This window comes from Silene latifolia, chromosome 4, assembly GCF_048544455.1.
Source record: "Silene latifolia isolate original U9 population chromosome 4, ASM4854445v1, whole genome shotgun sequence".
In the NCBI taxonomy this organism is placed as follows: Eukaryota; Viridiplantae; Streptophyta; class Magnoliopsida; order Caryophyllales; family Caryophyllaceae; genus Silene; species Silene latifolia.
In genome coordinates this window covers 99385030-99410726 of record NC_133529.1, presented here as the reverse complement: position 1 = coordinate 99410726, position 25697 = coordinate 99385030, and the positions used below count along the sequence as shown (strand labels likewise).

Below are 25697 nucleotides of genomic sequence, written 5' to 3'. Positions count from 1 at the left end.
TACGAAAACTGGACAGTGCTGAGAAATGTGTAGGTACTTGATCGAGTAGCCTTGGTACTCGATCGAGTAGGGGGGTACTCGATCGAGTACGTCAGTTACTCGATCAAGTGTCCCTGGTAATTTGTTTTACGTGCTTCTGATCTTCACCTACTCGATCGAGTAAGTCCCTTACTCGATCGAGTGGCCTGTACTCGATCTAGTGACCCCTGTTTTGGGTCATATGCTTATCTTTTGACATTTGTTGCATATTATGTTTAAATCAAAGGTAATATTTTGCTTCTTTATGCACCGTTTTATATGTATATTGATCTTGATGCGTAAGTTACCCAATCTTATGGTGTAGTGAGTGGCACCTGTGGTGAGTAGGAGTTCGGTGGGAGGACATGAGTTCTATGTGTTGTGATAGATAGTGGAAAAAGAAAAGGGAGATTGGTATGGCTTAATTGAGGCATAGAGCATGTTTTGTGAGACGGGATGAGTGATATGATTGTGTGTTGAGTAATGTAAGAATAAGTGAATGTGGGCAAAGAGTGATGCAAGTTTAAGGAACGTGAGAATGAAAAAATTGAAAGAAAAGATGTGGATAGTAGCAACCGAAGATGTATAACGAATTATGGAGGGAGATGGTTAGAAATAGAGTTGAGTAAGAATATATGTAATGAAAGGTCGTTTTAGAGGAATTGAGAAGAGTGGTATATAGCGAACTTAATGGAGGCATGTCGCGACGTAGATTTGCAGATAGTGAGTGAGTTTGGGAGATTTGGTTCATTAAGAAACGAAACTAATGTGTGACTTCCTTGAGCAAGTAAGTCATGAGAGATCAGGGTGAGTAATAGCATGAGGTGGACTGGACTGATTTATGTTAAGTGTGAGTAAGAGCAGGATAAGAAAATATTGATGGTAAGAAAGAGTGAGATGGTATTAATATGAAATGAGGGAAATTGAGTTTTGGAGCAACAAAAAAAAGGGGTAACTGGTTTACTAAAGAGTTAGGTAGAAGGAATAAGGAGTTGAACTATTAATTGGTATTATTGAGTGTAAAGAGAGAGGAAGGATAAAAGTAAGCTGAGGAAAATGTTCACCGGAGTTATGTGATATAAAAGTAAGGAATCATCGAAATGGGTGATAGTATCACGAGGATGTTAGCTAGTGGTTATATAGGAGTTTCAGGACAACATGATTGATAATGAGTTTCGAGGAACTAAGGGAGTAAGAAGTTGGTGGAGTATTGGAACGATACGAGATATTTGGTGGAGAGTTGGATGACAATACAAATAAGATAGTATTGGGAATAATGTTGAGGTAATTTTGTTGATGGGTTTGATGTTCGTTGTTTGGGATGTTAACCAAAGATAGGAAAGAAATCGTGATGTTTAGAGATGAGTGAAGAGGTTTGATGTCCTGGACAAGTGGTAGTGTTATGGTTTATGACTAGTGGTTAAGGGTGACGGTATGTTAGAGAGATGGTAATTCTAAAGAGGCTGATTTTGGTAGAGACTGCATTGATAAGTATGGTTGTGAGGAAGTATAAGACATAGTCTTGGGAGGCTGTTTCTCATAATGAGTGTTAGTTGTATGGTTATGTATGGCAGAAGGTGTTGGGTATGCGAATGGAAGAATGTGATGAGGGGCATGCGAGTTAAGCTCGGGTGACAGGTAACCTTTGTTGAGTGGTAACTTACGTGATCAGGATTGATTGGTTGGATGTGATTATGGGTCTATGTTATATATAAATGTTTGTGTGAGGTTCTGACCTCACAAGAAGTGGTATGGTGTGATAGTTATAATGTTGTTATCTGAATGTTCTGCAATATATGTTGAACACGGTAATTTAATTGAATGATATTCAAAAGGGTAATAATTTGATTGATCTGGCATGACTGGTTATACTTGTATGTATTCATGATATATGTTGATTCCGTGATGCGGTAAGGGGATGATATTCATGAGGTTATTATCTGTTTAATTCATATAATATGTTGCTTTGTGATTTAGCAAAGTGGATTTGAGTAAGTTTTTCTTGTTCAAGAAGTTATGTTGAGTCAGTACTTATGGGATTGTGTATGTTGTGATGTCTATCGATGCGGTTGTGGTGCCTCGGGCACGATATTTAGTGTTGTGATGCGGGTATTTTCGCACTGCGGTGTGGCTGTTGGTGGCGGTGTTGTGATGCCGTCACCGGTTGTGATGGAGTAGGCGGGATGATTATGATTCGAGTTTCGAAAGTACATACCAATTATACATAGATTGTTGTTTCGTTTGTTGTTGTTTCCTGTGAGTTTCAGTTTGGACAGATAGACAGTCGTCTTGATCATTGGTGTTTTCTTTATCAGGTTAAGTTTGAGAATGAGGGTAGAGTATGATATGGAATAGAGTTGTATATGTCTTCGTTGTTGTCATGGTATAGTGATATTCTATTAATGGAACACGGTTGTGAGAGGTTGTTACAGTAATTTTGATCTTGTTCTAAATAAGGCTTTAGTGGACATGATAATGACAAGTGATTCGTAGAACATGTGTGGTAATGATCCGATATATGCGGGGTGGTTCATAATCCTTTGTTGAGACAAAGGAGTGTAGGGTGTTGAATAATAAGTGTCGTGTTAAGTTATGTATGAGTCTTGCAGTAATGAATGAAAGAACTTGAGGATCTAGTGTGAGTGTACGTAACGAGTGGGGATCGTGAGTTATGCGTTTGGGAGGTAGGTGCTTTAGATAGAGAGGTATGTTGTTTTGCAGTAATAATGGAGAGTTAGTATGGTGATTTTGCTACGAGTTTATGGTATAGGTTAGGTGCTATATCGAATGAGTTGAGAAATGAGAAATGTTTATGTATGGGAGCCTTGAATATAAGAATGGTGAGTGTTTGGTTTATAAACGGTTATCTTGCACATGTGGTGGTAAAGAGGGTAATGAGATGTATCTAGGATTTAGTATTAGTGAGTTACGAGGACGTAACATTTATCTTAAGAGGAGTAGGATGTGATAAAAGAGATTTTGATGGGTGTGCATATGGTAATATATTTGGAAGTTTGAGTCTTGATGTCGAATAAAAGGTTGATTCGTGTTGTGGTTAATTTTGTTAAAGGTCATGACCGTACTGGTAGTAGTTCGATGTTTAGGAGTGTGAGAATATTGGGATAGTGTTGACAGTTGGATGATGATGGTTATGAGTTCGATAGTCTTGGCAGTTGGATGAGGATGTTTATGAGTGTGAGTAAACTTCGAGGACGAAGTTCCTTTTAAGGGTGGTAGAATGTAACATTCCGTTTGATGTTATGAGTATTTTGGTAGGGTATGGAGTTAGTGTTGAGAGAGATATAATGGAGTTGATACGATATCGTGAGCCATGTTGTGGAGGTAGGAATAGTTAGTGGAGTTGGTGTTACGAGTTCATGTTTGGGTTGGAGTTTTGTTTTGAGTTCTTAGTCACGTTGTTGTGTCTTGATCGAGTTAGTATGTTTGTTTTTATGTATGGGTTGAACTTCGGGGACGAAGTTCTTTTAAGGAGGGAAGACCGTAATACTCCGTATTTATGAGTCTTGGGGTACTCTATCGAGTAGGCCTTACTCTGTCGAGTAAGGGTGTTTTGCGAAATAAAATAGTTTCGACTGTTGGGTACTCGATCGAGTAACTAGGGTACTCGATCGAGTAAGGGGTACTCGATCGAGTAGCCTTGGGTACTCGATCGAGTTCTTGCCGGTTTACGGGGAGTTTTTCTCGGGTTTTGTTAATTATGCGATTAAGATATATAACCTTCCGTCATTGTTTCTAAATCACTTTTGCAAAACCTAATTTACTGTTTAAGAGAGAAGGCAAGTACGTTCTTAATCCTAATCGCATTGTTGACAAATCCCGGAGCTTGAGAGGTCGGATTCCATCGTTCTTTATACCTTTGTGATCCTTGCGTCGAGGGTAAGATCTGCATACCAATTTTATTGTATTTCGTCAAGTTTCGTTAAACCCTAATTTTGGGATTTGGGGGTTTTTATGATTTGTTAAGGTTAGATTCTGATTATGTGATTATGTGATAGGAGAAGGATTTGTAAAGGAGAGGTTTTGAGACAGCTGCTAGATCGTCTGATGATTGTGTTGCTTTCCAGGTAGGATTTCCTACTCAGTATTAGTCCCATAATGGGATGATTGTTGATGTGTTGAGATTGATTGTTTGATATAGTAATTGTATTGTGACTACTGATTGTGATTGTACAATCGCTGATAGATTCGAGACGGTTGTTGATATTGTGATTGTGATTGGTTGCCTATGGTTCTCGAGATGCGTTCTCGGCTGAGTGGAGTCACTTGCGGGAGTGGCTTCACGCCCTAGTTTCGCCCTTCGTGGAACCCGCCACGGAAGGAGATGTGCACATTAATGGACAGGGTTATCGCTCACTATGTGGAGCGGGGATTTGGTGGGTACGGCTGCGGTCCCCCACTGGCAGGGCTGGTCCAGTGGACAGTCAGTGATTAAGATGATTGGAGTTGGTTGGTTGTGTATGTGTGACGTTAAGTCGTCTCTGCTTATCTTATTGTATATATATATGGTGAATTGTGTGATTAGTACTGACCCCGTTTAAATGTTTTAAAAACTGTGATGATCCATTCGGGGGTGGTGAGCAGTGCTTGGAAGGTATATCTTGGATACGCGTGGGATCTAGCTGGGGATGGAGTCATCACATATCAGATTCTTTAGTCTTCCGCTGTGTTTGTTATGACAGTTCCTTTCAGTTGGTTTATAGTTTGAGAGCAGTTGTATTTTGCTTACAGTTGGTTTTGTTATGTAATCACTTAACTTGTTTAATAAAGTATGTTTCTTCATTGTCTTATGATTATCATGCCTCGGGTAACCGAGATGATAGCATCCTTATACCTGAGTGGTCCTGGTAAGGCACTTGGAGTATGGGGGTGTTACAAGCCGTACCCACAAAATCCCCGCTCATCTCCATCGAGCGATAAACCCAAATTCCTTAATTTGCACATCCCTTCTGTGGCGGGTTCCACATAAGGCGAATAATGGGCGTGAAGCCACTCCCGCAAGTGACTCCACTCAGCCAGGGACGCGCCCCGAAGAACACAGACAGATACAAACAATCACAACTACTATCAACAACCAAATCCAACAATCGTCACAGTACGAGTATGATAATATTCAACAACCACAAAACACCAACAACACATTATGGGACTAATACTGAGTAGGGAAACCCTACCTGAAAAGCAACACAGTCAGACGGTCTCAACAGCTGATATCAAAAGGCTTCTTCTACGAATCCTCCTCCTAACATACAATCATACAATTACTACCAATCAAGAAACACAACAAAAACCCCCAAATCCCAATATTAGGGTTTAACCAACTTTAACGAAATACTATAAAAACAGTACGTAGATCTTACCCTCGACGCAAGGATTACAAAGGTATAAAGAAAGGTGAAATCCGACCTTCCATGCTCCGGGATTTGCCAATAATGCGATTGATGCGAAGAACGTAGTTTGTTTTCTCTTTTGAAAGCAATTAGGTTTGTAAAAGTGTTTAAAGAAAGTGACAGGAGTAATTATATATTAAATCGCATTATTAACAAAACCCAACAAATTATCCCCCCGTAAACCGGCTACTCGATCGAGTAGCTGATATACTCGATCGAGTACCCCCTACTCGATCGAGTATCAAGGTTACTCAATCGAGTACCCAACAGGTCAGAAACTGTTTTTAAAACGCAACACACCCTTACTCGACAGAGTAAGGCCCACTCGATAGAGTACCCAGAGACTCATAAAACCGTAGTATTACAGTCTTCCCTCCTTAAAAAGAACTTCGTCCCCGAAGTTCAAACCACAACAAAACAAAGACACACACTACCACACTCCCGACTCAACAACTAAAACAAAACTCAACATAAAACATGTTACTAACCCAAACTCAACCCGACTCAACCACAACAAACATACCGACACAACATAAAAAGGTATAAAAAGCTCTTAAAAACTCTTCGCGATCATCTCCTACCCCCCCTATAAGAAACAAGGTTACGCCCCTGTAACCATACATAACTGATCAAAAAGGAAAGGGTAACGCTCTCTCATAGCCTCCTCTGCCTCCCATGTAGCTTCCTTAGACTCGTGGTTAGACTAAAGGATCTTAAACAAAACTATCTCGCCACTCCTAGTCTTCCTAACCTTCCGGTCAAGAACTGCTCACCATCCCCGAATGGATCACCACAGTTTTTAAAACAATAAACGGGGTTAGTACTAATCACACAATTTACATAAACCAACAACACAGTAAACAAACAGCTCAATCATCACAGATATACTCCGAACTACAATCCCAACTCCACAATCCTGACTACACACTAAAGTGTGTAGCCCTGCCAGAGTGTCCATCGCAACAGGTCACTCCACGCCGCCAGTGGGGGACCGCAGCCGTACCCACCAAATCCCCGCTCATCTCCATCGAGCGATAAACCCAAATTCCTTAATTTGCACATCCCTTCTGTGGCGGGTTCCACAGAAGACGAATAATGGGCGTGAAGCCACTCCCGCAAGTGACTCCACTCAGCCAGGGACGCGCCCCGAAGAACACAGACAGATACAAACAATCACAACTACTATCAATAACCAAATCCAACAATCGTCACAGTACGAGTATGATAATATTCAACAACCACAAAACACCAACAACACATTATGGGACCAATGTTGTCAGGATCGGGATTCTACTTTGGATCGATGGGGAGGGTAGGATCGAATTGGTAGAATCGGATCGTAGAATCGCAAGATTCTACAAACTAACTAAATATAATTTTTTATTTGGTAAAAACATATAATTGAAAATAAAAACACTTATTTATTAATATTTATTCCTAAAATATTGGTAATTAATGAATTTAGTATCATTGTACGAACAACTTACATGAAATTTGGGTTTTACGGTGTCATCATATAAAAATATATATTAATTTTTTTTATTATAGAGTCAGATCGTAGGATCGTATTATGATCCCATCTCTAGAAATTTTCAAATTAATAGGATCGTAAGATTTTACAACTATGATAGAATCGTAGGATCCAGGATCGGTCAAGCATTTTTGGATCGTAAAATCGTAGAATCGTCGGATCGAATCGCGATTCTGACAACAATGTATGGGACTAATACTGAGTAGGAAAACCCTACCTGGAAAGCAACACAGTCAGACGGTCTCAACAGCTGATATCAAAAGGCTTCTTCTACGAATCCTCCTCCTAACATACAATCATACAATTACTACCAATCAAGAAACACAACAAAAACCCCCAAATCCCAATATTAGGGTTTAACCAACTTTAACGAAATACTATAAAAACAGTACGAAGATCTTACCCTTGACGGAAGGATTACAAAGGTATAAAGAAAGGTGAAATCCGACCTTCCAAGCTACGGGATTTGCCAATAATGCGATTGATGCGAAGAACGTAGTTTGTTTTCTCTTTTGAAAGCAATTAGGTTTGTAAAAGTGTTTAAAGAAAGTGACAGGAGTAATTATATATTAAATCGCATTATTAACAAAACCCGACAAATCATCCCCCAGAACCTAATACTCGATCGAGCAAATGAGATACTCGATCGAGTGCCCCCTACTCGATCGAGTATCAAGGTTACTCGATCGAGTACCCAACAGGTCAGAAACTGTTTTTAAAACGCAACACACCCTTACTCGACAAAATAAGGCCCACTCGATAGAGTACCCAGAGACTCATAAAACCGTAGTATTACATAAGCAGCAGGATAAAACAATTCAGGTAACAGGAAGGCTACTTACTCGAAGTTATGACCTATTTCTCGAAGATGTAGTCGGAAGGCGGCTGGATAGAGTCCTTCCTCACAAAGAAGAAATCCTCAAACTACTTCTCATCTCGAGATTTGGACACATGCCTGAAGGGAGCCTCTCCAGACCCCCGGAGTGAGAACTGGCCCCTGCTCAGGGACCTGATATTGTACATGTGAGCCAGATCGCCCAGAGAGATAGAGTTGCCAGTATTTTGACAAGCGGCTAAGGAGTAAAGAAGAACCCTCCAGACATTGGCGAAAATTTGTGCCATGGCGAAGTTGTTTGTAAAGATGAAGTCTTGGACGAGTTTAGGAAAAGGGAAGCGAAGACCATATTTAAATGGGTATAAATAAAAGCAAACCCATCCTGGACGAAGGGCATCAGCTTTTTGACCCGGTTCAGGGATGGCGATATCTACCCCGTCACCAAGACCAAGCAAACCCTTGATCATAGGGATGTCAGCAGAGGTCAAGGCAGAGTCACAGTCATGGGGGTGAGTGAAGAGTCCCCGGGAAGAAAATACCGGATCAGGGTTACGATCGAAGAGTGTAGAAGTCGATGATGAGTGCCGGGTTTTGCCCATGGGAATTAAAGAGAAAAGAAGGGAGAAATACCTGGGAACGACATGAGTAGAACAGTGAAGCCGGCAGAGGAATGAAGGAAGGAAGATTAAGGATTTGAGAGAGAGAGAGAGAGAGAGAGAGAGAGAGAGAGAGAGAGAGAGAGAGTTTTTATGAAATGATTTTGTAATTAATAAAGTGAAGAAAGGAGGTTGGGGTTATAAAGGAAGAGAGAGGGAGTAGGGTGCGAGAAAAGAGGAGGTGGGCGGCTGAAATGATGGATTTGCATGAAAAGGGGTGCAAATGACGGCTTAGGGTTTTAGCAGTCGACTACGTAAATTCCTTGCTCGACACCTCGAAGTGTACTTCACAAGAAATTTGGGGCAAACTGTTTGGGCTAAAAAATCACTCAAAGGGGAAAGGCCCACTTGATAAATAAATGGATCATAAGAGAAGGGATAAGAGAAGGGGAGCCCACAGTTGTAGGAAGCACGGAATAGGACGAATGGTCCGGCACGTGCGCGAAAGGAAGGGTGAGGCCCATTGAAGGAAGCGTTTGGATTTAGGAAAGAGTATTCAGGGAGAAGTCAGGGAGAATTGAGGGAGACGACCAAGCATGGAAAGAGTTATTATGGAAATTATATTCCCTTTCCATAATCAAAATAGGATACATCTAAGATTCTTACCCTATAAATAGCCAAGGAAGCAATCAAAGAAGGAGATACATTCATTCACATACGCATACAGACATTCGTTCACATACGCATACCTACATTCATTCGGGATCTCATCAACATGGTACCTCGTGTTAGCAAGACTTGCATTACGATACAATTGTAATCATCCTCCTATTCAAAGCTAGTGCAATATTTGGCAGGGTACCATCCCTCCCGCGGTTGTTCCCACATCGGGTTTTCCGCGTCACCAAATCTCAAGTGTTAATTTATGTTTCATACTTTATTTCCTTATTTAAATACCGTCGTACAAACAAACAATCAAATATCCGACGAGTAAGACCGCATTGACCCGAATCAATCAATTCTGTAAAAAATACCTAAACACATGCCATGGGAGGCATGGTATGCATTGTTTCTCCCTTGAGTTTGTGACTATCTATTTGACATGCTTCATTGGTAACGAGTTGCGAATTTTTCTTTTGGAATCATCTTAATTGCCATAGGTATGATCGTGCCTAGAAGATTACCAAGTGACTTCTAGATTCTGTAACAATGCACTACGAGTTTATTGAAAGACATGTTAAGTTACTGCAAAGAACAGCAAAACTGTCCTGCTCTGAATTGTAATTCAACACAAATACTCATTCCACGAGTAATTAGGGCCCGTCTCATAGTTAGACGGTGTTTTAAGAATTTGTAAATATGTCATAGGTGTAATGACAACTACAGATTAAGACGAACTTGTACATGTTTCTATTTACAGTTCAAGCTTATGATTAAGCCTCCTTTTATGAAACAGGCAGCCAAGAGACCAATCAAGGACAACCCCGATCACATGCTTGTTCATAAGATTGTCCTGCTGTGAATACGTGAAACCGCCTAGGCACTTGGAGGTGTCTGATCGAGGAATTACGGCCTTTTCTTTTCAGCTTATTTTGCCTTTTAACTAGCAAGAAATGTTCCGTCATATTCAGAGGAAGTACTCTTGTGCGACTTAACAATTGGCTTACCATTTGGTTTCATGGGAAGGTATACTTCTGATTTTTTGTGTTCTTTTCTATATATTTTTTTTTTCAGAAAATCGCACGGGTCTCAAGCATTTGTTGCTAAATGAGACGATTTAGGCGGAAGTTGTTGATTTTTATTGATTATTGTTGCGAAAGGAAGCTATTGATATAGCCTTTAGAATCAAGATTCAAATAACAAAATTGCGGAGTGTGCAAGTTAGTTGTAAAGTGCTTAGAAATGGATTTTATGTGCTAAAGTCGCGCTAATTAGGTCGCGACCCGATTTTACTCTTAATCTCACTTTAATTATCTTGATCTACTTTCCCCCTCCCGAGCAAAAGGTCATGACCTAGTTCATCAACCCAATCATTTTCTACTTTACAACATTCTCAATCATGCCCCACTATCATATTATATATTATATATATTTTTATTCTTCAATCAATAGAAATTGTACATATAGGCGGTCACTAAGGTGGTCAATTTTGTTCACAAATTGAACTTTTATCGGAGAAAGTCACAAATTAACCACATTTGGTTATCAATTATCTTGCTTAATTAAGTCATTAGCATGACCAAGTAAGGTCATGACCTTGCAATTGACCTTGCTTGGGCATGGTCTTAAAATCACAAATAAAGCCATTAGTATTGTACTCCGTATATGACAGTTTGGAATATTAGTTTATAGTTTATACTTCTATATTATCGATAGAGAAAATTTAGTGAGAATAAACGTGAATGGGAATGAAGAAGCACTGAAAATGCAGAGAATTACCCACATGAATCTATAACCTTTAATAAAGGACAGAATAGGATGGCTAGATTTCCCGTAATTTTTATCTGGACATTTTTATTTTCAAAGCTTCAACTCTTGAATGAGTCTATATTCTATACTGACCTGTATCCTAAAAAGTTGACACTTCACAATTGCTCACTTTGTTCTTCAAAATTTAGATCACCATTATCATGACCTCACGGTTTGATAGTACTCCCTCAATACCATACCAATGGTAACATGGACCCACTTTTTGTGAGGAGAAAAGTAGGTCCATGTTACCATTGGTGTGGTTTGGAGGGAGTAGTATTTTGTGTCGGTGTAAAGGGTGATTTTATCACCCTCATGTCTTTTAATATGAGTCTTTAGGTTTGGTTATCCTAATGTTTGATACTTGGTTATGATTGGGTAACTTGTCCATTTTACCGCGGTTTTATACTTGATTTTGATGCACGAAACCCGGGGGTCGAGGAGAACCTTTCCACGGTCAAGACATGGCGCAAACACCTCACATATGGCCAAATATCCAGCTGGGAGAAGTGAAGAGTGAAGATGAGAACAATTGAGAACAATTGAAGAGGTCAAGGAACAACGGAATTAAGAATTCCAAATGCGAGCTTAGACGCAGGCTGCGCAAATGAGTCTTTAATGCGCTTGATTGTGCAAGAGCAAGAGTAAAGTTAGCGCAGACCTGCGCAAATTGCTTTTTCTGGGGCTTTCTAATCCGAATTTGGGCTTCTTAAGTGAGGATCTTTTTAGGTTTCCGTGAAGCCATATATATACCCAAGATTTGAAGACCTCAAACAAACCTTAGAACATCATCTAATCTCATATACTCTCATAATTAGGTTTTGAATCATGTAACAATTTAGAAGACTTTTCCTACAAAAGTTGTAATCTTTCTTTGTTATTTGGGTTTTATGAAGATTATGGAAGGCTAATCTTCCACTACTTGCACTAGTAGAAAAACCCCCTACGGTGGCGGTTATAAATGACTTTTTATGGCGGTTTTTAGAGATTTAGGGTCCGTCGTTTATCGCGGCGTCGTATAAACTTTATGGCGGTTGTAGGCGGCTGTTGAACCGCTGCAATAACTCTCCTATAGTGGCGGTTGTTTTACAAAACCGCCATTATAAACTTGTATAGTACGGCGGTTGTTAGACAAGAACCGCCACTGTAACTCATCTATAGTGGCGGTTATTTTTTGAAAACCGCCACCATAGATATTTCAATAATAACTTTACATCACCACATGTTCTCTATAACGTCGGTTGTTGATAAAGAACCGCCACTAAAGGTAATTATGACATCGGTTGTTATTAAAGAACCGCCACTAAAAGTGAACTAATAGTGGCGTTTCATACTTAAGAACTGCCACCATAGATATATATTTTTTTTTTAAAATTATTTGCTACCAAAATTTCGGTAGCAATGTCGACATTGATTTGATAAGCCAAATAGTGAAATAAACAAATACATACAAAAGAATGTCAACCAACAAAATTGCATATCATCCGAGAGAACAATAATGTCGATGTTCAAAATTATACATCCAAGTGTATAAATAATCACATACACGTCTTAGTGAATAAACTAATCTAACATTTCATGTTTTCTAAACATTTAATAGCGCACACGCCTTTAACATCTTTCATCTCGTCAATTAACATAGTTGAATCTGCAATAATACATTTAGCAAACCAATAGTTAGAAAAGCAACCTAAACATTATGAAAATCAACATAAGACACTATTGCATGAGTGAGACAAAACCATCACAAGTAATAACTAATAATAAGACCTGAAAAAAGCATGAGCTAAATGGAAGTTGATGGGCTGTATCAATACACTACAAAGGTAAACAATTGGCCGTTAAATCTGTTCTAAAATTTCTGTGGTTGTAGCTAGGTAATTGGAAGTAATCAGCCACCATCATCTAAGAAAAAAAAATTAAAACAGGGGAACCTTTGGACCAAACATGCCAGCTAACTAAATAAGTATGACCATTAAAAGAACGCAACAAGCGGTGGATAAATACCTATTATAACATAGTAGGCACAAATTCACTTTTAACCTTAACCACGCTCGAGCTATAAGAAAGAGGCCAAGAACGTCCCTAGAAGAGCTATGCGACAAGCAACAAAAGAAGTTACCCGAAGGAACAGAATCACAACAGGGTTAAAGAAAAGGAAGACAAAAACAAGAATGAATAAATTTGATCCTAAACAAGAAGAGAATAAGTATAGTTTGATGTCATATAACCCTCCAAATGTTGAAGCTCACTTCGCTGCACGAGAAGATGTGTCATCACATTAAAAACAAAAAGTAACTGATCAATTTCTCAAATCCTAAATAATCCTGGACAATTGTTAAACAACAATAAGAGGGGGTTGAAGTTCTCGTGCGACAAATGCATCGTGAGCATCTAAAATTGGGTACATATGTTGAAACAAAGTGTACTTTTTTTAAGGGAAGAATAATAAACCTTGAATTTGAGCCTGTGATGTTCCTGACTGTAGGCGATTCAACTTGGTCAGGCGGCTATTTGAGAGTCGTCGAATTTGTCATTTTTGCTTTACTTGTTGATCTCCTGGAAAATTAGAAGGCTATTAAAATTAGATGGTGCACAAAAATAGCTAAAGAAATGCAAGATCAACATATGGAAGCCTGAGTCACCGTGGGCCTCGACGCAACATGAGACTAAAGAGCAGTCGACCAAGGGTAACGCGATATATGCTGAGTAACTGTAATTTATTCATACCTTTGCGGTATTTGTTTTACTTTTGCATAAACCTAGGTAAGATGCTTAAACCCTTGATGTGTTCGGTTGATGACACATTGGGATAGCTAATATAGTCCACTTATTTAACAAATTTTAGAACTATGTCATAGACTACAAATTCAAGTATATTGGTATGACACCTGCAAATTGAATATCATCCCCATATACACTCATCAGATGAATAAATGTATATTTGTTTAACTGTCACAAAAAAATAGAGTGCAACCTTATATGGAGTACAATAATTTATGTGACCAATTAGTTAGTATATTCCAAGCCCCTTACTACTTACTATTAACTGGATTATCTTCTAACAAGAAAAAGCCAATTCGGTTGTAAATGATGTTTTCAATGAATTAGGGTTGAAACTCACCAGTCACAATAGCCGTTGGGAGTCTCAATGAAAATAATAGATCCGATGTCCTATGCAGCATCGCTGAAACTGAAAACAACAAACAAAAAATGATCAAATAGCATTGACAATCTTACTTATAAGGGGAAAAAAACCAAACTATAACATAATATCTACATTGAAGTTCAAAATCTAAGTGATCCAAATCATTCATTTTTCACAAAACAACACTCCACAAAAAGTAACAATTAACAATTACCCATAAACTTGCTGCCATAATCTTCGGACCAAACAAATGGTGTACAACATGAATAAATTATTGAATAAATGAATGTGGAAGAAGGAAGAAGAGACGCACCCAAATGAAATTGAAAGAGGCATGACTGCATCACTGCTATTGTGTCGAAAATGATGGAGGCTACAAACACGGTGATGTGAACTGATTCGACATAATACGATCAAGATAATCATCCCGAGTGGCACAGACAAGGTTGATGATTCCAGTTTTTTCATTATCGCTGTAAAACCCAAATTTAAAATCGAGTGAAAAGGGGAAAAATGGTGACTGGGAATGGATTAGCGAAGCTGTGGATTATCCTTCAATTGTTTTACTACCAACTACACTACGATCATCTTCATCACTAAAGATATACAAAGTACATCTTATCAAAAATCTAAACCAAAATCAAAAACTAAAAGAAAAACTATAACCAGGTGAATAACCATTAAAACCTAATTTAATCTTTCACAGATAACGACGGAAAATGAAAGTAAACAAAAAAACAAAGAAATTCATATTGGTTGAATGAAACAATATCCTATCATGTTGCGTAATTAGAAGGAATAATCAAAGTAATGGTCTTAATATGATTAACATCAAACCCTAATTAAACTATGATACTCCGAATCTTCAACGCCGTTAATATCAACATCCCTTACGACATACAAAGCTTAATTGATGAAGATTGTCGCCACAACAACATGAAGAAAGGTTGCCATGCCAAGTTTAATTAAACAAACTTTGAGAAAATAAAATTTTTGCAGCAAGATCTAGCCCGGTACAACAATAAATCCCATTTTTAATGCATTAAAAGTGATAATATAAAATACGAGTAGATACAAAAAAAAAAAAAAAAAAAAAAAAAAAAAAGAATTACACCAATTTACCTGATGGACGAACCCCAAATGATGGTAGACACAATATATAATTTACAATCAATATAATTGTAGAGTGAAACCAATCACGTACTTCAATTAAGATAACTAAACAACTCAAAAGAACAAAAACATTTCACAAACCCTATGAAAATAAAGATCCAGTAAAATGCGTAAAGAAGCGATTTGAAGTTGAAAATTAGGGTTTTTACCGTTTCTATTGGTTGTTGTTCTCATGTTGGTCACCGTCGAAGTTGGTCGCCATTGAAAGTGGTCGAGTGCGAGAGCAGTTGCAAGTGGTCGAGTGCGAGAGCAGTTGCAAGTGGTCAAGTGGTCGGATTGGATGGGGCGGAGATCAGATTTGTTACTGATGATTCAATTGAGAGGATTGAGGTTTTTGGGGATGTGGAAATAAAGAGACGAATGAATCAATGTGCTGAAATGTCTATTACGGAATAAAGGGTTTTACGCGTTATTTCTTTTTTTCTTATTAAACTCGTTAAAAACCGACACAAAAACAAATAATGGCGGTTTTTTAGCCTAAAAAAGTGCTATTTACTATTAACTTTTAGCGTCATTTTTAACGTCGGTTGTTTATATAACCGCCACAATTGATTTATAGTGGCGTTTTCTATTTGGAACCGCCATAAAAAGTTGTAATTATCACGTCGGTTCTTACATAAACCGCCACAATAGACCTCCTACATACATAAAAAATGTGTTCCCGCCAATTTATTGGGCTTTTCGCGTCGTTTCTCTTAGAACCGCCACGATAATCGCGTCGTAATAGGGGTTTTTTCTACTAGTGTTGGTGTAATCCATTTCAAGCTTTCATCTTTATAATTGTATTAACTCTTTAATCTCTACTCTTTCATTTATTTCAATTTCTATGTTTGAATGTCATGATGAATGTTTTGTTGTGAGAATTAATTACCCTTGCCTCTATAACACTCATCTAGTGCTTGAATGTTGCAAAGTTTCTTACTTTTGTGATATTTTGTTGAAGCAACTCATATTGTTGTTATCTTGGTTTAAAGTATCAACCTTTGTGAGTAGAAATTGAATATATCATTGGGTTTGTTGGCTTAGACATACTCTTGTGATATCCCATTTACTTTCCTCTTGGTTTGCTCTTCATGCTCTTCGCTACAATTCATACATGGTTTAATGTTAGAAATTGTAGTTTAAGTAGGATTATCATTGTTGGCTTAGATAGTGGTAATCATTTGCTTGAGATTTGTTGTTGGGTAAATGAATTTAGAGAGAAAAGAGTCATACTTTGAGAAAAGGTGGAACTTGTAGGATTATACCAAGTTTCCTCTCATATTATTGTTGTTTGCATACCAAGTGTTTGTTACTTCACAAATTCTTGTTTCAGACGGGCCTTTTTGGACTAAAATAATAAGACGGGATTTTGTAACCATTTTACAGTTAAATGTAACCATAATGGTATAGGCAGTGTTACAGTTTATGGTAACTGGTTTTTCAATAGTGGTCACATTTAACTGTAAAATGATTACAAAATTCCGTCTTATTATTTCAGACCAAAAAGGCCCGTCTGAAGCAAGACGCACTATTGTTACTTTGTTTCATAAGAAAAATCACATCTTTTCCATCTTGTTACTTGTTTCCTCCATGCCAATTCCCCTTTCATGTGTCTCAATTGTTGTCCAATGTTAATATCCATAGTTTGTGCATAGTCTTGTGTTTTGTTCATTGTCATTAGTGTAATTCAAGTTTTAGTCTTAACTCCTTCTCTTGGGTTTGACCCTTACTTTCCTTTACTACTATTCTTAGTGCATAGTGTAGAGTCAAATTTGGTTTTATAAACTAGTTTTATACTCGTGCAAAATATTGCACGAGATTAAATATCCAACAATTTGATTATATCTACAAATAATTAAGATTTTGAAAACGGGTAAATTGGGGTTTGAATTATTCTGTTTTGTAAGAATTCGGGACCATATTTTTTTATTTTCATAATTATATATAGCAAATGTTCAATTTATTTCTAAAAACTCTTTATTTGATTATTTTTCATGATTTTTGGATAATTTATACAATATCCATATGTTCATTTTTTTTTCGTATATATAGCATGTGTTGTATAATTAATGTAATGTAAATTGTAATGGTAGAAATGGGAGAAATTGTAGAAATAGAAATTAATTGTTTCTTCAATTGTGTTCTAGCTCCTACCACTATTATACCATCAGACTTTTATATTGAAATTGATTTTCTCCAAATTCCATCCTTTTACATAATGAGGTTAAATAAATATGAGGGAAGTTTGTGGTGAGACCAACTTTAGAAAATAATTTATTTTCCCTTAAAATAGGGAACCTATCAGAAATTTTTAAAAAACTTAGCTTTTATACTTAGGAGATGGATACATCGGGGAGAAAGTATTAATAAGTCATCTAAAATAGAGATATAAATATAAATATTATTATATATATTAGTTTACAAATTTGACCCATATAAATATAACACAACTACCATTAAAAAACCCTACCATCGCCCTTCACTCCTCAACAAATGCAGAGCTCAGTCCTCCCCCTTTAATGAAACATCTAATCCACCCAACATTTGCCAAATTTGCCCATAATACGCATAATGTATTCCTCAATTTTAATTCTTGTTTCATCACTAATATCACTCTTTCTTACTTATCCTCCTCCGTCGTCTTTCTCACTCGGTCGAAATATGTGAAAATGCTAAACGCCCCTTCCTTCTTTATTCGAGAACAGCTTCAATCAAATTTATATATTGGGTAGATTATAAGGATTTCAAGAAAAAAAGTATGTATGGATCTTTTTGCAAATGATTTCTAGCTTTTACATTTTTTCGCCAACACGTTTCTTCAATTATTTTTATTGTTATAGGAGGAAATTATTTTTTTTTTGCTTTTTTTAAAAAAAAAATTAATGATTTTTTTAATCTTCAATAATTTTTTTTCTGATTCTCTCATTTTATGCAAATTTTAAATATTTAATTATTATAAACCTTCTTTGAAAAATTATTTATGTGAATGTTTAATAATTAACTATAGAACTTTGTAGATCTAATGACCGGCTTATTGAAATTGGCATCCATGAATTTTTTTTTTAAGAAAATATTTTTGTTATTTTTTTCGTTTTTTATGTTATTTTTCGTTTATACGTTATTTAGTTTGGTTATTTGGTTGCTAAAATTTCAATTTTGGGTATTTAATAGTGGACTGTAATTTATATTTTTTGGATATGTAATTTATTGATATTTGGACTGTAATTAATTTCAATATTAACTCGGTTTTCTGGGTATGTAATTTTTTGTATGTAGACTGTATTTAATTTTATTTTTAGCAACATATAATCATATATCCATTTCATATCATATATCACCATCATATACTATATAGTCTCTTAAAATAAATCTGAAAACATGTTAATAGAGAAGAGAGGGGAATTAATTACCAAATGAGGAGAGAGGGTAAATAAAGAGTTAGGGTAAAACGTGAGATTCTTTATCCCTAAAATGTTGTAGCCAATAGGAAGCTTTTAAGGGGGTGTTTGGTTCACGCGTGGGTATGGGTTTCGAATCGGGAATCATACCTGGGTGGTATCGGGTTGGAACTTGATACCTCATACCTTGTGTTTGGTTCAATTTTGGAGGTATGGGGTTAGAAACTAATCAAAGCTAAAAACTCTTCAAAATACAATATTTTTAATAATAATTTTTATACTATTAAATCATATAGAGAAAATTTAATCAAATAAATATATAAAATGATTTTTTTACAATTGTTTTTATCATTTTTAATATTTGTAATTTGATACCATGGGTATCAATCTCATACCCACCCCTCCTGGTATGAAAACCCATACCTCATGGGTTTGAGGTATGGGTATCAAACCTCCAATTTTGTCAACCAAACACATGGTATGGGTTTGGTTCATTCCAAACCCATACCTCATACCTATATTGGGTGAACCAAACACCCCCTTAAAGGCTTCAGTTTTTATAGATAGAGGATTGTTAATTTGGTAATTTAATTCTAACATTTAACGACCTAGTCTTTTATACCTACCACGGTTCTTTGCTGAGTATTCTCTCTTTATCGCATTCTAAATTTCATTCTATCGCAACCTTACTTTCATTCTGAATGAGACAAAAAGTAAAGTAGCAATAATAGTTATTAGTGGAGTTTTAGAGAAATGTATTCCATAAAGAGGCGAGATGTATATTAGTTGGTAATAAGATTGTATACCTGTGTTACTCTGTTCGTATACAAGGAGATTTTGATGAAACTTTTTATTGGGTTTATATTCACTTTAAGTGAAACTTATAGCGGTTAAATTCACAATTAAAATCAAAGGTCAGGGGTCAATCAACACTCTCGCGACTAACTATCTAATTAACATTAATTAACTTGTTGTAGACACGTGGCTCACCTATAGTAGTTTGCCAGATTTAATTGCTTATCAAACACGACATTAATGACTAATTCACAGATATTTAACGAACCCAAGCATTTAGGTCTTTTGTATATTGTTCTTTATTACAAGACTTGCATTTTCCGTGTGACAGCCATGTCAAGTTGTACTCCTCTACCGGCTTCATTTAATAATTGCATCATCTTTGTTTAATTAAGCTGCTTTGATTGGGAAATTTGACTAACATCAAACTTCGTTACACGTCCCTCTAAATTTGTTTGTATTTCTTGGGGATGTTCTAATTAAATTTGGTGGTGATTTTAATCTCTATATCATCTTTCACCATTTACAAAATTTTGTTCAAGATTATTATTATATGCACAATATAAGTGACGCGGTCAAAATTTAAAGTTAGGGGATGAACAAGTAATGTTCTAAGGTAAACAAATCGAAGTTTTCATTTTCCAGCTGATATAAACGCCCCTGCTAAGTGCTAACCCCCTCGCTCCACCCACTACCCAAAATAAACTCGAAACAATTTTGTATGTCTAGGTTTGTCGAACTTCATCTTGTATAAGAATCAAGAGGTCTCAGTATTATTGGCGTGTTTCAAGTTGACTAAGACAATAATAAGCTTTATATAGAAGAACAAAATAATTGTATTTCTTTTTTTTTTTCTTTTTTTTTTGGTGAAATGTGAATTATATTAATAATTATCAAAGAGGTTACACCATACAATGATCAAATTTTCACCATCCTACAAATTAAGAGCACTCCTAGAAGCACCAAAATACTCAACCTAATTCAATCCTTTATCTCTTATCCACGCAAGAGTACTATCCTTCTGTTGCACGAAGTCACTTCTTTTCAGTCTCCATCTGATAGCATTCTGAACATGTTCAATAACTGCCTCAGGTCGTTTCATCACCATATCCACCTTGCATTTGTTTCTAGCTTCCCATATGCAATACAATAACCCACTGATGGCAACCATTACAATCATCTTCTTGCATAGAGACTTGCATCTCCAATTGATAACCCAATCAACACAGTCACCCTACCAAGACACACCCAACCAATGCTGTAAAAGATGTGCACACCTCTGACTGTAGCAGCAATCAAAAAACAAGTGAGCCTGAGTTTCCTGCTGTGCACCACAGAGGTAGCATATCCCATCAATAATAATTCCAAACTTAATCAGTCTGTCCTGGGTCATACATCTCTTCTTAACAAACAACCATGCCAAAAAATTATGCTTAGGTAAGGATACTCTATTCCAAACAAATGGTTGCCAAGTGACCCTCTCGAGCTCCCGTAAGCCACTCATAAACCTTCTCGCACGTAATAGCCACTCTCGGGCCACCTATGAGCCGCAAATCCATGCATCACCGATCTTTCACTTTGCACACTTGCCTCCAAACCCAACTTGTATTATTAGTAGGCTGATAAGTCCACCAATCACTATGTTTCATATAAATTTGATGCACCCATTTGACCCACAAACAGTCCTTCTTATTTGCCACCCACCAAGTGTATTTCCCAATAGACGCCACATTCCAGAGAGGACAGTTAACTATCCCTAGTCCTCCTTTGTTTTTAGGCAAGCAGCATTGTTCCCAGGCCACATAAGGGACTTTATGAGAATCAGCACTGCCAGCCCATAAGTAGCTCCTGCAAACACTCTCCACTTTATGAATGACAGTCTTGGGCAATAAAAAGACTCGCCCAAGAGCTATGCATCCGTATGCCGTGTAAGCACGCATCAACTAGAATCAAACGCCCTGCATAACTAAGATGTTTAGCACCCCAACCTCTAATTCTACAAACAATCTTATCCACAATTCTATTGCACTCAGCCACACTAATTCTTTTATATGAGATAGGGATCCCCAAATAACGAAAGGGAAAGTCCCAACATGAAACCCCGAGATGTTCGAAATATTGTGGACTTCATGACTGTGACCCCATTCATATACAGTGTCCGATTTATCTCTATTCATTTGCGAGACCGATCTTTGCGAGAGAAGGAGAGGAAGGCCCTCATCATAACTCTAACAGACGAGAATCTCCTCTACAGAACGAGGAGGTCATCGCAAAAAGCTAGATGACTCAACTTTAAAGTTCTCCGCAAAGAGAATGGTATCTAAACTCGAGCTTTTCCGTGACCGATTCAAGATCCTTGTCAAATACTCCATACAAACTGTGAATAAAAGAGGGGACATGGGATCCCCCTGCCTGAGTCCTCTCTTACCTTGGAAATACCCAAACTGAGTTCCATTGAGTGACATGGAGAAAGAAGTGGTAGTGACACATTGCATGATCCAATCCACCATTTGAGCAGGGAACATAAGTGCAACTAGCATCTCATGAAGAAAATCCCATTCAATGGAATCATACGCTTTTCTCAAATCAATCTTCATCAACACCCTAGGTGAACAACTTTTCCTATTATAGAGTCTTACCAAATCATGACAAATAAGAATGTTATCAACAATCTCTGTGTCTTGAATAAAAGCACCCTGATTCATGCTTATGATGTCAGGTAAGACTTTAGCCACCCTGTTGCAAATGACCTTTGAAATGCACTTATAGAGGACATTGCAACAAGCTATGGGTCTAAACTCCATAACTGTAGCAGGAGCCTCATTCTTAGGTATCAAGGTGAGCACAGTGGCATTCACTTGCTGAAGAAGTCTCCCACTAGTGAAAAATTCCATAATAGCAGACACTACATCCTCACCAACAATATCAAAGGCATCTCTAAAGAAACCTGATGAATATCCATCAGGTCCAGGTGCTTTATCCACTGGAATGGAAAAGAGAGCTTTAGTAACTTCCTCCCTTGTGACAGACTAAACTAACCCAGCAGCCTGTTCAGGGGTCACAACATTCCCTCGTCTTACCACCCCAGTACAGACAGGGTGCACCTGACTACTACTCCCCAACAACAGCTTATAGTAGTCAATAAAAGCATGCTCAATACTGCTAGCATCAGTACACACATTCCCATCCATATCCTTAATACTCAAGATTTTATTGTGAGCCCTCCTAGCCTTTATAGTGCTATGAAAGAAACGAGTATTATCATCAGCATTATGGACCCACTGAATCTTAGCTTTATGGGCTAAGTAAGAAACTCTTGCCTCATCCAGTTCCTTAAACGTGATTGCAGCCACTTTTTCCTCCTCCAGAAGATTAATATTAGTGGGATCTCTATGAACCTGCATCTGAATGTGCTCCAGAAATACTTTTGCAACCTGTGCAGCATTATCAACATCCCCATAACCCTCTCTATTCAATTTCTTCAAAGAGAATTTAAGCCTCTTAAGTTTCTTCACTATTTGAAACATAAGACAACCTTTAACCAGACCATTCCAAACCTCACCAACCACTTGCTTAAACTTGCTACTTTTACCCTACATATTAAAATATTTAAAGCTAGTTTTCCTCCTCTCATCATCTCTCCACAGTTCAATCAGACATGGACTATGGTCATATAAACCTTCAGGCAAGAAATTAACCACCCCAGAAGGCCCAGTCAGAATCCATTCATCATTGGCTAAGACCCTGTCAATCCTGCTAAACACTCTGGCAGCTCCTGCTTGCTTATTGTTCCAAGTATAGTAAGCACCAGTAGTGACCATATCATATAGTCCACAAAAATCAACACACCCTTGGAAATCTCTAACCTCAGCATCAGTTACAGTGGTGCCAATCCTCTCATCCACATACATCACGTTGTTAAAGTCACCCATAACCAACCAAGGCCCTGTAACCATATGCTTCATATGATTGAGGGAATTCCATAACTGAGCCCTATCAGCATCTTTATTACACCCATAGACAATTGAGCAGCACCAAGAGAAATCAGTCCCCAAATGCTTAACAGCCATATGAACAACTTGAAGATCAGATTGCAGTAGAGTCACAGAGAAAACATCAGGATCCCACAACACCCATATCCTCCCTTTGTCCTTGACATTATTATTATCAATAATACGCCACTTGGTACCTAACCCAAGCTTAACATTATCTTTATTTTTATTCCTTACTCTAGTTTCTACTAAACCAAAGAAACCAATCTTATTTAAGTGCAGGAAACGTCTAACATCACCCTGCTTATTCACCTTATTAATACCACGAACATTCCAGAAACCAATATTAACCATTATCACTACCAGATGGTCCCTTCCCACTTCCTAGACTACTTAGCATATTATTTTTCAAAGACATTTGTAACACATCCATAAAAGTAGGGCCTCCTTGAATCATTCTCATACCTCTCTTAGACATTCTGTGAATGAATTTTGCAGGAGATATAGAATTCATCACAGACCCCTGATAAGGCATAGGTGTAACCACTGCAGCAGGATCAATTTGAGGAAGTTCCTCCTCAGAAACAGGCTCCTCTACTGTCACTGGTTTGTTCACCCGCACCACCCTTGGTTTCTGAACAGGAGCAACGACCTTGGGTCTCCATTGCTGCTTAGCAGGAGCACCTTTAGTCACAACCTTCCCATTCTTACAGTTCTTAGTATCATGTCCAATTCCCTTGCACTTGGTACAAAGGACAGGTTTCCACTCATAGAAGACAGCTTGCCTCTGCACCGTACCTTTCTCGTCAACAAACTCAACATGCTCAGGGAATTGCTGTCCTATCTTAACTTCCACCATATATCTCGCATAATTCAGAAACTCCTTCTCCTGGGTGGCCTTATCACTCCTGATTGGGGTCCCAATTAACCCAGCAATTTTTGGAAAAGCCTTCCCCCAGTATTTCAGTTCCAAATCATACAATCGCACCCAAATTGGTACTACATCAGGTTTATCCTTAATGATTTTAGTGTCAGGCTTCCAATCCTTAATAATGAAAGGCTTACTGTCAAAAAGGATATGTTCCGACTGCAATACCAACTCCTTATCCTCCTGTTTCCCAAACTGAACTACGCAGACGCCATTCCCTAAAAACGACACCTTATCAATGGAGTATTTCTGCCAAATTCTTCGCACAAACCCTCCCAAAACATGACTAGGCTGATTCACACCAAGAACATAGCAATAAATCGATGAAGACCAAAATTCAACTTCAGATTGAACATCATCAGCATCAATTTTCAAGGTAGGAGTCTTACCAGTTCGATTTTGTTTCTTCCCCACTTCCACCCACTCTTCATCATCAGTCACTTTGTCCTCTGAAATTACAGACAATTCTTTAGTGAGATTGAACGCCCTAAGCTCCGAAGCCTTAGAACACTCTGCTTCTCTGGCCGTCGCAATTGTTTCACTCAATTCATTAATATGTAGCGTATTAGTATTATTTTTTGATTTATTAACAGATGAACTATTATTTTTATTTTTGTGTGGAGAATTACTAGTATGTCTTTTTCCCCTCGCCATTGCAGAAAGGAAGAAAGTTCATAAGCTTTCTCTCTCTATCTCTATAACCGTTTTTTTAATTAATAATAATAATTGTATTTCGATCCTTAGTAAAATCATTTAAATGATGTGGGATTTCAAATCCCCCGTGTTTGTAGGAGTTGTAGCCTGTAGGGGATGACTACGCCTCAATAATAAATCAATGCACAACTATACATGCTTCTCATTTTAGAATGAGAGCAGAAAGTGCAGAACGTAAAGGAGTGTTGAATTTATGATGCTTTTCAGTGTCTCCGAGTAAATATGGATGTCTCATTTTTCATTTATTTACATACCAAAATTAAGTCATTGATAAAATAGAAACTACTTATTTACTGGGAGAATATCAAATGAATTTTTACACACGACTGTTGATATATAGGAACGACCCACTAAGTTATGTTATGTGAGGGATGACTGTGTTATTGTACTTGATTCATTATGAGTTTAATTTGTAATCTAATTAATATACTATTTTGCACTTTTTTTATTTATTTTTTGGTTGTAGACCGTACGGTTTAATCCGAATTCGAGCCCGGTAGGACCACTAGGACGGTAAAGCTCTCTGTGAACCATCAAATCTCCATTAATGGAAGAGAAGAAGATGGTTGTTATTGTAAGATGTAGTTTGTAGAGAGAAGAACATAAAGAGAGATAAAGAAGATTCAATATTATTGATTGAGTATTTTTCAGAAAGTTGCTGACTACATCAATAGACTTGTGCTTATATGCACGAAGCATCTAACAACTCT

At 37.5% G+C, this 25697-nt stretch overlaps 1 protein-coding gene and 1 long non-coding RNA gene across 2 annotated transcripts; both read right to left on the bottom strand.

The window, feature by feature from the left end:
* Positions 1 to 12313: 12313 nt before the first annotated feature.
* LOC141652348 (uncharacterized) lies at positions 12314 to 14074 on the bottom strand. The gene is made up of 3 exons (XR_012547160.1): positions 13982 to 14074; positions 12865 to 13416; positions 12314 to 12505 (listed from the first exon to the last, which is right to left on the bottom strand). It is a non-coding gene; the product is annotated as an uncharacterized LOC141652348 (long non-coding RNA).
* Positions 14075 to 20329: 6255 nt separating this feature from the next.
* LOC141651816 (uncharacterized) lies at positions 20330 to 24927 on the bottom strand. Its single transcript, XM_074459510.1, has 6 exons — positions 23697 to 24927; positions 23033 to 23593; positions 22445 to 22867; positions 21782 to 22336; positions 21018 to 21262; positions 20330 to 20587 (listed from the first exon to the last, which is right to left on the bottom strand). The coding sequence occupies exons 1-6, from the start codon at positions 24925 to 24927 to the stop codon at positions 20330 to 20332; spliced, it is 3273 nt and encodes a 1090-aa protein (XP_074315611.1).
* Positions 24928 to 25697: the final 770 nt, after the last annotated feature.

Excerpts from the sequence above, each read along its gene's own strand:
- LOC141651816 (XM_074459510.1), bottom strand. The coding sequence starts at position 24,927 with ATGGCGAGGGGAAAAAGACATACTAGTAATTCTCCACACAAAAATAAA. Across the intron at positions 21,263-21,781 it reads TCAGTTTGGGTATTTCCAAG|CTCTTGGGCGAGTCTTTTTA; the intron begins GTAAGAGAGGAC and ends ACGGATGCATAG. Across the intron at positions 20,588-21,017 it reads ACTGTTTGTGGGTCAAATGG|GGTGACTGTGTTGATTGGGT; the intron begins GTGCATCAAATT and ends GTGTCTTGGTAG.